This window comes from Labrus mixtus, chromosome 19, assembly GCF_963584025.1.
Source record: "Labrus mixtus chromosome 19, fLabMix1.1, whole genome shotgun sequence".
Taxonomy (NCBI): domain Eukaryota; kingdom Metazoa; phylum Chordata; class Actinopteri; order Labriformes; family Labridae; genus Labrus; species Labrus mixtus.
Genome location: NC_083630.1, coordinates 3,102,893 through 3,115,145, shown reverse-complemented (window position 1 = coordinate 3,115,145; position 12,253 = coordinate 3,102,893). Strand labels below are relative to the sequence as shown.

The 12,253-nt window shown below is 44.0% G+C and overlaps 1 protein-coding gene across 2 annotated transcripts in view; it reads right to left on the bottom strand.

The window, feature by feature from the left end:
- LOC132994486 (NEDD4-like E3 ubiquitin-protein ligase WWP1) overlaps positions 1 to 12,253 on the bottom strand; it is a 36,195-nt gene that overhangs the window by 11,073 nt on the left and 12,869 nt on the right. Inside the window, exons 5-12 of one of the 2 annotated variants that reach the window (XM_061064858.1) lie at positions 10,980 to 11,104; positions 10,633 to 10,785; positions 10,330 to 10,402; positions 4,606 to 4,787; positions 2,209 to 2,656; positions 1,899 to 1,994; positions 1,412 to 1,586; positions 265 to 319 (exon numbers count right to left, since the gene is read on the bottom strand). In XM_061064858.1, the coding sequence (XP_060920841.1) occupies positions 265 to 319; positions 1,412 to 1,586; positions 1,899 to 1,994; positions 2,209 to 2,656; positions 4,606 to 4,787; positions 10,330 to 10,402; positions 10,633 to 10,785; positions 10,980 to 11,104 (1,307 nt within the window). The remainder of the gene's footprint in view (positions 1 to 264; positions 320 to 1,411; positions 1,587 to 1,898; positions 1,995 to 2,208; positions 2,657 to 4,605; positions 4,788 to 10,329; positions 10,403 to 10,632; positions 10,786 to 10,979; positions 11,105 to 12,253) is intronic. The other variant, XM_061064859.1, reaches the window with a different exon arrangement.

Below are 12,253 nucleotides of genomic sequence, written 5' to 3'. Positions count from 1 at the left end.
ATATTAAAAAAAAAACAGACAAGAATCTGCAGATTAACACACACACACACAGAGAGAGAGAGAGGAAGCAACAGGCCCCAACGAGGCAGCCAAGTCAGATTATCACCAGAGAGATGACTCTGAACACACTGAGAAGATTCAGAAGATAACGAACAGAAACACAAACTTTTTGTCATTTTGTATCAACTGAAGGAACAGCTCATGTTAGGACAGTAGACCCTGAACAAAGTAGAAATATGTGCAGAATGCAGAAAGTATTCTCACCCCATCCTGGAGGCAGCGGGCCGAGAGGATCGTTCTCAGCGGACATCATAGATGCCTGAAAACGAGGGATGCACACGTAGACATCCATTAGGAAAATACTCCAGGTATTTAGGATATTTAAAAAACATTAGAAAGAGAAGTCAGACTAAGATATATTCTGCAGCAGGAGAGCATCTTTAACTGGTTTCTGCTGGTTCCTGTCTTTAGATTTGAGCTTTAAACTAATCATCCTGAGTGGAAGTGACCTCAGTGCTCAGATCAAAGACCCTCACAGAGATAACACGGCCGGGGCGGAGGTGAGCTGATTTTACTGAAGAGGTAAAGTTCTCACCCTTTAGGAAACAAAGTGAGTGAAATAAACTCCCAGAGAACAGACTGATTTTTAATCCTATTTAATACTGATATTAGTTTTACACGGTTAATGAAAAGTCGAGTAAACTTCAAAGCATGATGTTTAAAGTTCTGAAGTAATCGATGTAGTCAATGCAGCAACTGGATTTCACTGATTTCTCTGTTAGTGTTTTCACAACCACACAGAACTCCTGAAGGAGGAGCTGTATGTGTGAACACATTTTTCCCTCGAACTCTCCTCCAGCCTCCTCGTATTTATTCTGCAGAAAGTCAGGGTGAGCTGATGTGAGAACGCAGCAGGATATAATCAGGAGAATTACCCTGGAGTCAGTGGGAGGGGGGGTGGTGACCTCCCTGTGATCGCTGCACGACCATAGACTGTCTGCACGCCACCTCTACTATCTCTGTGCTCTAATGAACCTGCTGCTGCATGTTTCCTGTTCTCCAGTATGTTCTTCTCCACTCTTTAGTTCACATTGAGATTCTCTTCAACTACATGTCGCATTGATACAAAGACACATATTCTCATTATAGCGTTGACTTACTCAGTCACTGCTACAATAATAACTGTATATATTCATTCAGCCACCACAACTGCTTACACATTCACTGAACATTTACATAACTACAAATATATTTTTATATGTGAACCTGATTTTGTAAACACTGCTGTACAGGATTGTAGCTGCTAACTGCTAACAAAGGTAGGAGGGAGGGAGGGAGGAGGGAGGGAGGGACAGAGGGAGGGAGGGAAGGAAGGAGGGAGGGCGGATGGAGTTGGTGGGAGTTGTCTTACAGAGTAGAGGTATCTCTGGTTGAACTGGTGCATAGCTCCTTGCAGCTGGCTGCGCTGGCTCTGCCACTGCTCAAAGTTTCGGACCGACTCCATGGTGGGTCGCTGCCACGTGGTGGTCCGGGTGTTGTGGTCTACGTAATAGATCCGACCCCGGTCGTCCACACGGCGCTCCCAACTGGAAGACGAAAGGAGAAGAAAGGTACAATAATAAAACACACACAGACGCAGAAAGCTGCGAGCAGAGGAACGAGGCAGACTGCAAAGACTACATTCACTCGTATGAGACTCAGATCTTTTTATGACTGAACAGCCCGAGTTACATTTAGTCCACTTTCATATGTGGTCCTTAATCAAATACAGGTTAGATCGTTTGCTATACAAGTCCACGTTTCCACCAAGTGGTCCAGTTTGTAATCGTGCTTAAGCACGGTACAGAACAACTTTGCCAGTGTGAGTGCGCCCTAAGAGACAAATCATGGAGCCTCACCCTGGTGGTAGTGGCTGTGGTCTCTCCCAGGTTGTAGTCCTGGTGTTGTGGTCAACGTAGTACGTTCGCCCATGTGGGTCTTTTCTCTGCTCCCACCTTCAACACACAAAAAGGACATTTTAAATAAGAAAAAAAAGCTCAATAAAGCTGTGAAAGAGGACATGCATAAGATTCTCTACATTTATGTCAATAACAACTTTACTTTTAAAAATACAAACAATATCTCATAAGGTCATATTAGCTTTAAATAGAGTGTGAGGTTAAACTGAGGGAGTGCAAAACATGGGCAGGTGCAGGTGTGTTTTTTTACCCTGGAGGAAGAGGATCTGGGGCCCCTGAGTTGGGGACCTGCTGTCTGGGTTTGGCCCCGTCTGTAGTTGTAGTTGCACTGCTGTTACCGCTCCCTCCTCCACCTGCTGAAGCATTAGCTTCACCCGGAGCTGGGGAGGGGGAGGACGTTGAAGAGGAGGTTGTGACGGCGGTGGCCCCCTGTGATGAGGAGGAGGAGGAGGAAGCGGCGGCAGCAGCAGCAGCAGAAGGCGCAGTAGTGCCATCAGAGGGTTTAGCAGCAGAGGTGGAGGAGGCTGGAGCCTGTGTGGAGGAGGGAGCTGGTGGAGATGTGCTGTCTGTTGCTGTGTCAGAGTCTGGCACGGTGGAATCTTGATTGCAGTCCTCTTGGTTGTCTGCAGGGGGCGGCACATCACCTGTCGTGGCAGACGACATCTCGAGAGAAGCATCACAGGATTCCCCGTTTACTGTTGAGAGAGAAACATGATGATGATGCTTCATGCAACAACTAAACAACATTCATAACTGGACATCAGACAAGTGTCAGGAGAAGATTTTAAACACTTTAAACGGGCAAGTATAAATTTAGTTTTTTTATCCTTTCGGCTGCACATGATTTAAAGATCCCATGTTCCCACACTGTGAAATCATTGTGGCAGGTGTGTGGTCTCTCAGTCTAGCTGAATCGTCCAGTGCAGGCGCAATCCCCAAAATAAGAGTGCCAAGAACTGGGGACCCCTACTGGCCCATTAAAGAGGTAAAGCCTCATACGTTGTGCACAGCCGCATGCATTAATCAAAACACTTGCACTAGAACAACACCAAAGAACATAGCAGCCAATTATATTATTTCAGAGTGTCTGTGTACATTTTTATTTACAAAGAGCAAAAGACACCTACATTGTTGCAGTCTTTTCAACTTGCATTTTAAGGAATTTAAAGACCCCCTCCCAGTGTCTTGCGACCCCCACTTTTGGAACCCCTGGCCTAGTGCAGTGTTTCCCACACATAGACGATACCTGGGTGGGTATTTAAGGCTGCTCAATTATATTTCTGACCTGATTTATTTTTTATTTATTCATAAAATTGTGGTACGCACAAGAGACAGAGAGGGGAGGGGGACAGAGTGCAAGATCGGGCGAGGATCGGGCTCACAGAATTTAAACTGTACCTGAGCCCTAGGCGGCTCCGTGCAACACAACAAAACTCCAGATTTAAAACAAATTCCCTCTTGACTCCTGCAGAGATAAGACCCAGCGAAACCAAGAGAGCAGAATCACATCAGCTACAGAGAAAGAGAGAGCGAGAGAGAGAGAGAGAGAGAGAGAGAGAGAGAGAGCGAGAGAAGGCCCACTGTCCGTTCATCCTCATCATCTTTGAGGGACAAAACACATTTGATATAGATACAAACCTAATATTAAAATATACCCTAAGATAAGAGTAAAATAAAAAAAAGTTGACCCCCTGCCCCTACCCCAGCCGTGAACTTCACCTCCCAGGTTGTGCATAATTCTGTGGGAACACTGCAGTGTTTCAGACGATTATAATGTTTAAGATCGGTTGAAATTGTCCTCATGTCTGAGGTCTCCCACATTTTAAAAATAGGTTAAATCATTAGTGTGTAGCCAGTTGAACGTTTTGCAAACCATCAGATCATTTTGGAATCAGAGCTGGTTCTCACAGCACTAAAACATCTGAGGAATTACCTGGAAGTATTGTTGACTTCACTGCGTAGATGGAAAAGTCGAGCTGTTTACTGTCACTGTTTCATGTGATAGCAACACAAAAACATCAATGTAACATGTTAGTTTTGGCTACCAGAGTTATTTTTCATAAACTCCTTAATAAATATCTGGATTTAGTTGACACTAAAGTGAGCCCTGTGACTGGTAAAGAGTTAAAGTTTTGTCTTCCAGCCTCGGCTCAGTGCAGTTGATGTGCCGATCCTCCACAGAATACTGCAGTCTGCTCTCCTTTTCTCTCTGCTTTTTCTCTCCGGGGAGTTTTTTTTCGACAGAGGTGCTGACAGCAGCAGAGATTGCAGGCCTCACTTAATGAAAATTAATCTACTGATCTCCTCTTCTGTTCACTGGGGCCGAGCGAACCATGAAAGGACTTTAAGTGGCCGAAGACCAGCGCAGGCAGAGAAACCTGCTGGAGAGATGCATGAGCACCTTTGAGGCTGCTGGGTAAAAAATTTGCATTATTCTTTCTTCTTTTTCTAAAGAGTCCTAAACCGTCAAACTTCCTCACTATGTTTTGGTCCATACATACAGTTCAGCTGTGAATTCTTAAAACACGGCCATTCATAAAGAATTGTGGCAACTACTGGGGGAAAAAAAACATGCAAGCTGCAGCATTTCGTCGCGTTGAAAAGGCTGCAAACACAAGAATTATTGCAAACTGGAGATGGAGCTCACCTGTCCTGCTCTCTGTGTCGCTGTCTGACGGTTGGTGCACTGGGGTGGAGTTGGGCGTGGCATCTCCGTTGACCACCTGACTCAGGGCGGGGCTGCAGGAGCTTGAAGGCATCTGAGCGTCCAGACCGTTGGAGGCCGAGCAGGAACCTGACCTCAGGCCGGGGTCTGTACCATTCACTGAGCTGCAGGAGGAAAACACACACAGGGACTTAAAAAAGGATTTAATTTAGAAAACAAGAACAAAAAACTAATCTTTTTCTTCCAGGCTTATAGATTTGATTCACGGAGGTTACTTGGGTTAAGCTGAATGTGTGTCACTGAATGTGTGCGGACGTCAGATGACAGACTCCGACTTGTGTGACATTGAGACTATTGTCTCGGAGGGTAAAACGGGACATAAAGGGATGGCGTGGTGACGTAACAGACAGGCTGAAGAGGGCCTTTTGTATCCCAGCAGAGTTCAGTCGGTGCCACAGACCAGCCCACACTCAGGACGTCACAAAATCTGCCATATGACTCATGTCCAGCCTTTGTATGTTGGCAGGAGGAAGGTTGTTAGCCAGCAGTGAGAAGATAAAGCAAGTGCAGACAACACAGTTAAAGGTCATTTGACTTCTCAGGATAAATTCATCATAGTTGTTACTTTACTAAAACCACAAACAGCTGTTACAACGCTCTGTCGAAGGCCACCAGACCCCATCGACAAACACTGTCACCTTTAGGTCAACCGTCATCTACCACGGCCTCGCTATTTTAGCTTCTTTGCAACTTTGGTGATGAATGGTGAATAGACTTGAGCTTTTCTATTTCTTTTCTAGTCTTCTGACTACTCAAAGCACTTTTACACCACAGGTCACACCTACACATTCACACACTGATGGACTGATGGTAGAGGCTGCTGAGTAAAGAGTCCATCAGTATGAACTCATCCATTCATACACATTCACACACTGATGGTAGAGGCTGCTGAGTAAAGAGTCCATCAGTATTAACTCATCCATATTCACACACATTCACACACTGATGGTAGAGGCTGCTGAGTAAAGAGACCATCAGTATTAACTCATCCATTCATACACATTCACACACTGGTGGTAGAGGCTGCTGAGTAAAGAGTCCATCAGTATTAACTCATCCATTCATACACATTCACACACTGGTGGTAGAGGCCGCTGAGTAAAGAGACCATCAGTATTAACTCATCCATTCATACACATTCACACACTGGTGGTAGAGGCCGCTGAGTAAAGAGACCATCAGTATTAACTCATCCATTCATACACATTCACACACTGCTGCTGACGAAGCAGCGGGAGCAACTTGGGGTTAAGTGTCTTGCTCAAGGACACATCAGAATGTTGCTGCAGGAGCTGGAGATCCAATCTTCCACCAACCTTCCGATTGAGAGACGACCGACTACCACTGAGCCACAGTGGTGTTTTAAATAGTACGCAAGGATCAAACACAATATTTGTGCAACACACAATAATGCAGAAACAGGTCCATAGAGAAGACGTTGACCTCCTGATGAGGCTCGGATGAGGCCGTTATATCTGCTCAGATAAATATTTATATAATATTTCGGCCCTTAACGAACTTAAGCCACTCTGCAAAGCAGGACATTTAAACATCAGTGTTGCAATCCTTCCAGTGTTGGTGGTTTATCCATATTATTTGAAACTTATATTAATGTTTAAGTATCTATAGGTGAATCAGACTTTGATGATGTCGTATTAAAGTATGATGCAGGGAAAAATGAGAAACACAGATTCTGATTTAACAACTTCTGTGAGTGGGATCACAAACAGGACAAAGAGGATGAGAAACTAATTTGTTCCTGCTGCCATCACTTTTATATACCACTAACTGTGTTGCCTCTGTTTCCATCTGTTTCTTATCTACTGTATTTATTTATTGTCCATTTTATGTTGTGTGCTGATTGCGGGCTGTATGTATGTATGTGTTTTACTGCTGACTGCAAAACAAATTGCCCTCTCGCAGGGATAATAAAGACAACCTTGAACAGTCTGAGCAAAATTCAACACTTAGAAAGTCAATGTGGAGTTTTTAGACTAGGCTGTAAAACATCCCGTCGGTTGTCCACACAACCACCGCCGTCCTCATTCATGCACGGCCTGCTCCGACCTCCACCTCAGCGGGGAGGAAGTGTGGACAACAGGAACGTGAGGAATACAAAGGAGAAATTCCTTCCTGAACCTTATCCTATTTTTCTTTTGTAACTTAACAATGAGTAAGGTCTTTAACCTGCTCTTTTGCAAAGCGCCTTGAGATAACATTTGTTACGAATTGGCGCTCTACAAATAATGATTGAAAAGAGGCAAATAAGGCAGGAAATAAAGATATACCCGTAGAAATAAATAAACTAAGGTAAGTAGGGCTGATAGATTAAAGAAGATATGTGCCGGCAGTGAAGACGAGCAGGAGACACATGAGCGTGAAAGTGATGTGAAACCATGAAGGACAAAAAGAAGAATGGCAGAGTTCACCGAGTAGCAGCTAAATTTGTCTGACTCATTCGCTACGAGACGAGGCAAATTTTGAAAAGGAGCCGCGAGATTGAGGTTGAGGTCACATTCTCAATTTAATGTTAAAATTTCAAGGCTAATCATACGCCAACAAAGACCCTGCACAGCTTTTCAAAACCCTTTCAAAGAAGGATTTAACTACTCTGGAAAGCCTCCACACCGTCGATCTTTCTCGCTTTTCATTGCAACACAAGAATACTGGGCGTGAGAATTAGCAGAGGATATTTTTCCTGATATGTACACTTTCACATGCAGCACTTTAACAGCTGACACAGCAGGTTTCTGGATGTTGCAGCTTAATGTGATCCAAGTTTGACTTTCCTCCAGAACGATGTTTGTTGTACCAAATGTTATTTTTTTACTGGTGTTAAGGGGAAACATTTGACTGGAATCTGATGGAAGTATCTGTTTTTCTTGATTCCAGCTCCGTCAGTCGGACAGAAAAGATTCAGCAGTTTCACAAGTTTTCTCACAGTTAAAGTCTTAATAAATAACATTTCTGAATGCCTTTCAGTTTGGATGTTCAGAGAGAAATTACTCTTTCAGTTATTTAGAAATGTTTAAGACCTGAAACAAAATGAAGGTGCTTTATTAGAACTATTATCAGTCTGAACAAAAACCCACGCAGGGTCTCTGGCTGTGTTTGATAGTGAACATACTTTTATTCAACCTAAAGATGATCTGTAATATTATGATGAGTGGACATTGATATAAGAAAATGGTGAGCTGTAGCTGTGTAAGTGCCAAGATAATGTTTCAAATACACGAGGAAGCCAAAAACAGATGTCTTATATTTGAGGACAGTTTTTGCCATTGGTTCATTTAAGGCCCCGTGACCACTTGGGGATTTTTCCAGGCAGAAAAGCTCCGACTGTGCGCCCGGGAGGATGTGGGTACGAGACACGATCTGTAGGCAGCAAAACTACCGGGAATATCATACATTTGGAAAAGAGCCCTGGGGACGTCAACAGCGCTTTTCTGAAAAACTCGCAGACTGGGAAAAGAATATTACGCCGTCGCAGAATCAATCATCTTGCTGCACATGTTGGGAAGGATACCCTTCAACTGGTGTCATGGTACGAAAGGACAGCCAAGAAGTTAGTCGACTACAAGAACCACATTCGTTTCAAATGTGACTCCAACGACTCACAGACGACTACGGGCGAAACTAGGTTAGCAACTAAGCGAACGACTCTCATGTGAGTCATCCTTGATCAATAGCATGCTATTGATCCACAGAGGCTTACATTTGTAGCTCCGTCCACCAGTTATTTTAGAACTGAAGAAGCCTTTCGGACAATGAGAGGTGAAACGTCCTCAAGATCTTCAACCAAGTCCAGCTGCCTTTGGATCAAACTTCCAAATATAAATGTAAAAGACGTGATGAAGGCGGAGCTCGCGTTATGGTACTTTTACTTTTTATATAAACTGTGTGCAGCCTCGTTGTCTTCATGTGTTAATCAAACAGAAATAAATGTGTGTATGTGTTATTTTAGTTGTCTTGTTAAAGGTTTCATCCTTTGGATAACAACAACAGGGGAAATTATATATATCATTAAGCTCCTTTCGTGTCGTACTGATTAGTTTAATGTTTCGGGAACACCCAGGGAGGGAACTCCTCCACGCTTTCAAAACACTCCTGTTTGTGTGTTGCAGTCCTCTCAGCAACTGCAATGCAGAGACAGAGCCAGGCAGCCACAACCCTCCCAACCCCCCCCCACTAGCCTCCCGTCTGTCGAGCCGACAAGCAGACGTGCCTCCTCTGTGGCTTTCCAATAAAAACCCTGTTAGCCTGACTGAAGGGCACTTTTACGGGGTGACAGATAATCAGGATTGGCACCAGTGGGGCAGCACGCAAAGCGGGCGTAGGAGTAGGAGACAGGACGGAGGGAGGAGAGGACACAGACAGACGAGACATTAAGCTGTTTTCAGGAAGAAATAAAAATCACAAGCCTTTTTAACTGGTGCAAGAAAGACAACAGCATGTAACGGATTAACTCTGAAGAGTATGATTAGCCATGTGAAATATGTCCTCATGTCTTCTCCCTGGGCACTTATGAGTATCCTGCAAACACATATCTCTTTGCAGCCTGTTAGCATTCCTCCACTTGAGAATAAGCATGCTCATGACTTGATGGAGTCACTCTAACCCGGCCAACAACCATTTTAGGAGAAGTGAAGCAGACAGGCTGCGTTTCAATAGCCACACTTGAAAATGATTTATTAAGCTAGAGAAAGATCTGTCCTAATATATGTCGATAGCAGTAAGCCAAAAGTACCAAATAAATGTACAGAACATATATTTGCATTTGGCAGTGTGCAAACCTGCATGCTTCTTCATCAGTCCTCTGCACAGTGAACTATCTGAGGGCGTTTTCACATTAGGCACAGTTTTCATACCGTGCCCGAGCACTCCCCTCTCCCCCGCTGGTCTGCGTTCACATTAGTAACATTGTTCAGTACCCGAGGACACTTGCGTACAGCAGGGGGCAGTGTGAACACAGTTGGTTTGCAAATCCGGAGAAAAATAAATACGCAACCATGGCAACCGCTCGCAGGCTGTGTCCATCCTGCTAACTGATGATGTTTTTGTTAATTCTGAGAGGCCAACAGCTACCCTCTTCCTACTTCATACAGTACCAAGAGTGTGTGGCACATTAACAAATATTAAAGGGTCTAAATCAGATTTATCTCACTTACGCCCCTCACTTACATGCACGAGCTCCGTTGCTCCAGAAGTGGACCTCAGCTCATCTCTTGCATTGTGTAGAAACTATGTCGTCTCATGTCTCATTCAGCAGTAAGTAAACTCACAGTATAAACTCCTAAAGTCATCAGTGACTCTCTTTGAGTGTGAGCTAGAGCACGCAAGAGGTAGAGAGCGAGCAGGGAGACAGGGAGGCGTGTGATTGGTTCATCAGATTGTTACCTCGTGGCAGACATTGGTTGAAGTTTTTACAGACTTACAAACTGATACAGATGATGGATTTTCTTTGTTCCCTTTTCAGAGAACATGAGTTATCAGGTTGTCAGGACCTAAAGACAATTTCAACCAAAATCTTAAAAAGTGGATCTGGAGGAAATGACCAGCCCTGTCTTTGAGTGAGTCTTCATCTTCAGGAAATAAGTAGAGCAAATTTATAAAGGCTCAAAATATCTGATTAGTTTCTTAGCTTACCTGTTTGCGGCCCTTGAGGAAGAGGAAGAAGATTCTCCATTTTCATGGATTGCATCGCCATTCTGTTGGACTTCTGGGAAAGATTGGAGAAAATAATATTAACCCACTGTGCAAAGGTGAATATTCATTTGAATATAAAAGATGCATCATTGGACGAAGATGGTATAAGCAGAGTATTTATAGCTCCTTCCTTTTTTATAGTAGCTCGTATTTGTGCCTCCTTGTAGATTGTCATTCTCCACTACACATGGTAATTAAACATTTCAACCCGTCTATACTTTAACGTGTAAACACTGGGCTCACTGGTGCTGTTTGCTGCGTTTCCGTTGGTAAGCGGAGCCAGATCCTCCTGTTCAGAGACCGTCAGGCCATTCAGGTTAACAGTCAGCTCTCCTGTATGGACCGCGACTCCTTTCTGCTCCACGCTCAGCTTCAGCACCTCCTTCACATTCTCCACTAGGGAGGGTGAGAGAGGACACATTACAACAGAGTGACATCTAGAAAATCCAACAGCAAACTACTTCAAGTCATTAGAGAAGAAATGACTTACTGATCTGCAGTTTGGGAAATGAGAACCTTCTGTCTGTCACTGTTTACCACATACACCTACATTATCAGACTTTTGGATGTTTGATGTAGGTTAGTCTTACATTTTCTGTCATGCTGCTCCAAGGCCTGAGTGAGGTCCAGCGTAGCTTTTCCCAGCAGAGCGTCGGCCTTCAGTGTGTGGTGACTCCATACTTTGAAATCCACCTGTGAGTGCGAGGTTACATTCCTGCAAGGACAGAGGACACACACAGACAACATAATGAATTATTTAAAAATGCATATCAGGCAACAGACAGAGTGTAAAAAAAAGATTTTCTGAAGAAGAGATCGACATAATATCTTTATTCCTCTTCCTAATATCTAGTAGGGCGAGGACCTCACGATACAATACATATCATGGCAGTACTCGACAAGAATACAGGAGATAGTCTGTACTTCCAGGTTTTCTACTCATGTGTTTGGGACACTTCTGTGTGTCGGTCATTGTGCAGGAGCTCACAGCAAACAATCCTCAGTTTAGGACTAAATGTAAACGTAGTGATCGGGTCTCGTGCGTCAGTCTGTAACAGACACTAATGTAACTTCTGCATCTTAACGAAACTCCAAAAGTGCTACACAAACGTCAGTATTTGTAATGTGTGAATTTGAACCGTCTGTCTGTGTCTTGGCTGTGTAGCTGCAATCTGATGGGACACAATGAGACACAAAAAAGTGTGCAGATGATGCAAACAATCTCACTCCTTCTTTCACGTCTGTGCGGAGCTGCAAATGTTTTCATTAGTTCTTTAGACTGTGTTTATTAGCCGCACACGCTAGCTCCCCTAACTCTGTATTATTACCACCGCTGCTCTTTCTCGCATGCGGCAGATTTACGGTCAGGGAACCAACCTAGTATCAAAACAGAGACATCTACAGGCTCCAAGGTTACAGGAATTTAACTCTCAGGTCTGGTTCAGTTCTGTACGGTACACATTTATTGGCATTTCCACTGTCAGAAGCTGGGAATGGTACCAAAATAACCGATCAGAACTCCTACTTTTTTTGCTACCCTTCTGTTGGGGTGAGAGGCATACTGAGCCGACCCTAAATAGTGGCATTAGACACACTGCAGTCAGTGGATTGGTCGAACGACTTCCCGTGCGACAGCAGTAATAAAGGACAAACACAAAACACGGCATGTATTACAGTATTTTGTTTTTTTGGGACTAATTTCAGCGAGTAGCACCGCCCCATGGACGAGCTCTGAGGAGCAGACCTCTGCTGGACAACCTCCACTGTTGCTCTTTGTTTACTGTGGTGCGTTCTTCTTATTTTTTGGCGGGCTACACTGTGTGGCGCTGCTATGATGTCACACTATTATGTAGCTAACGCCATC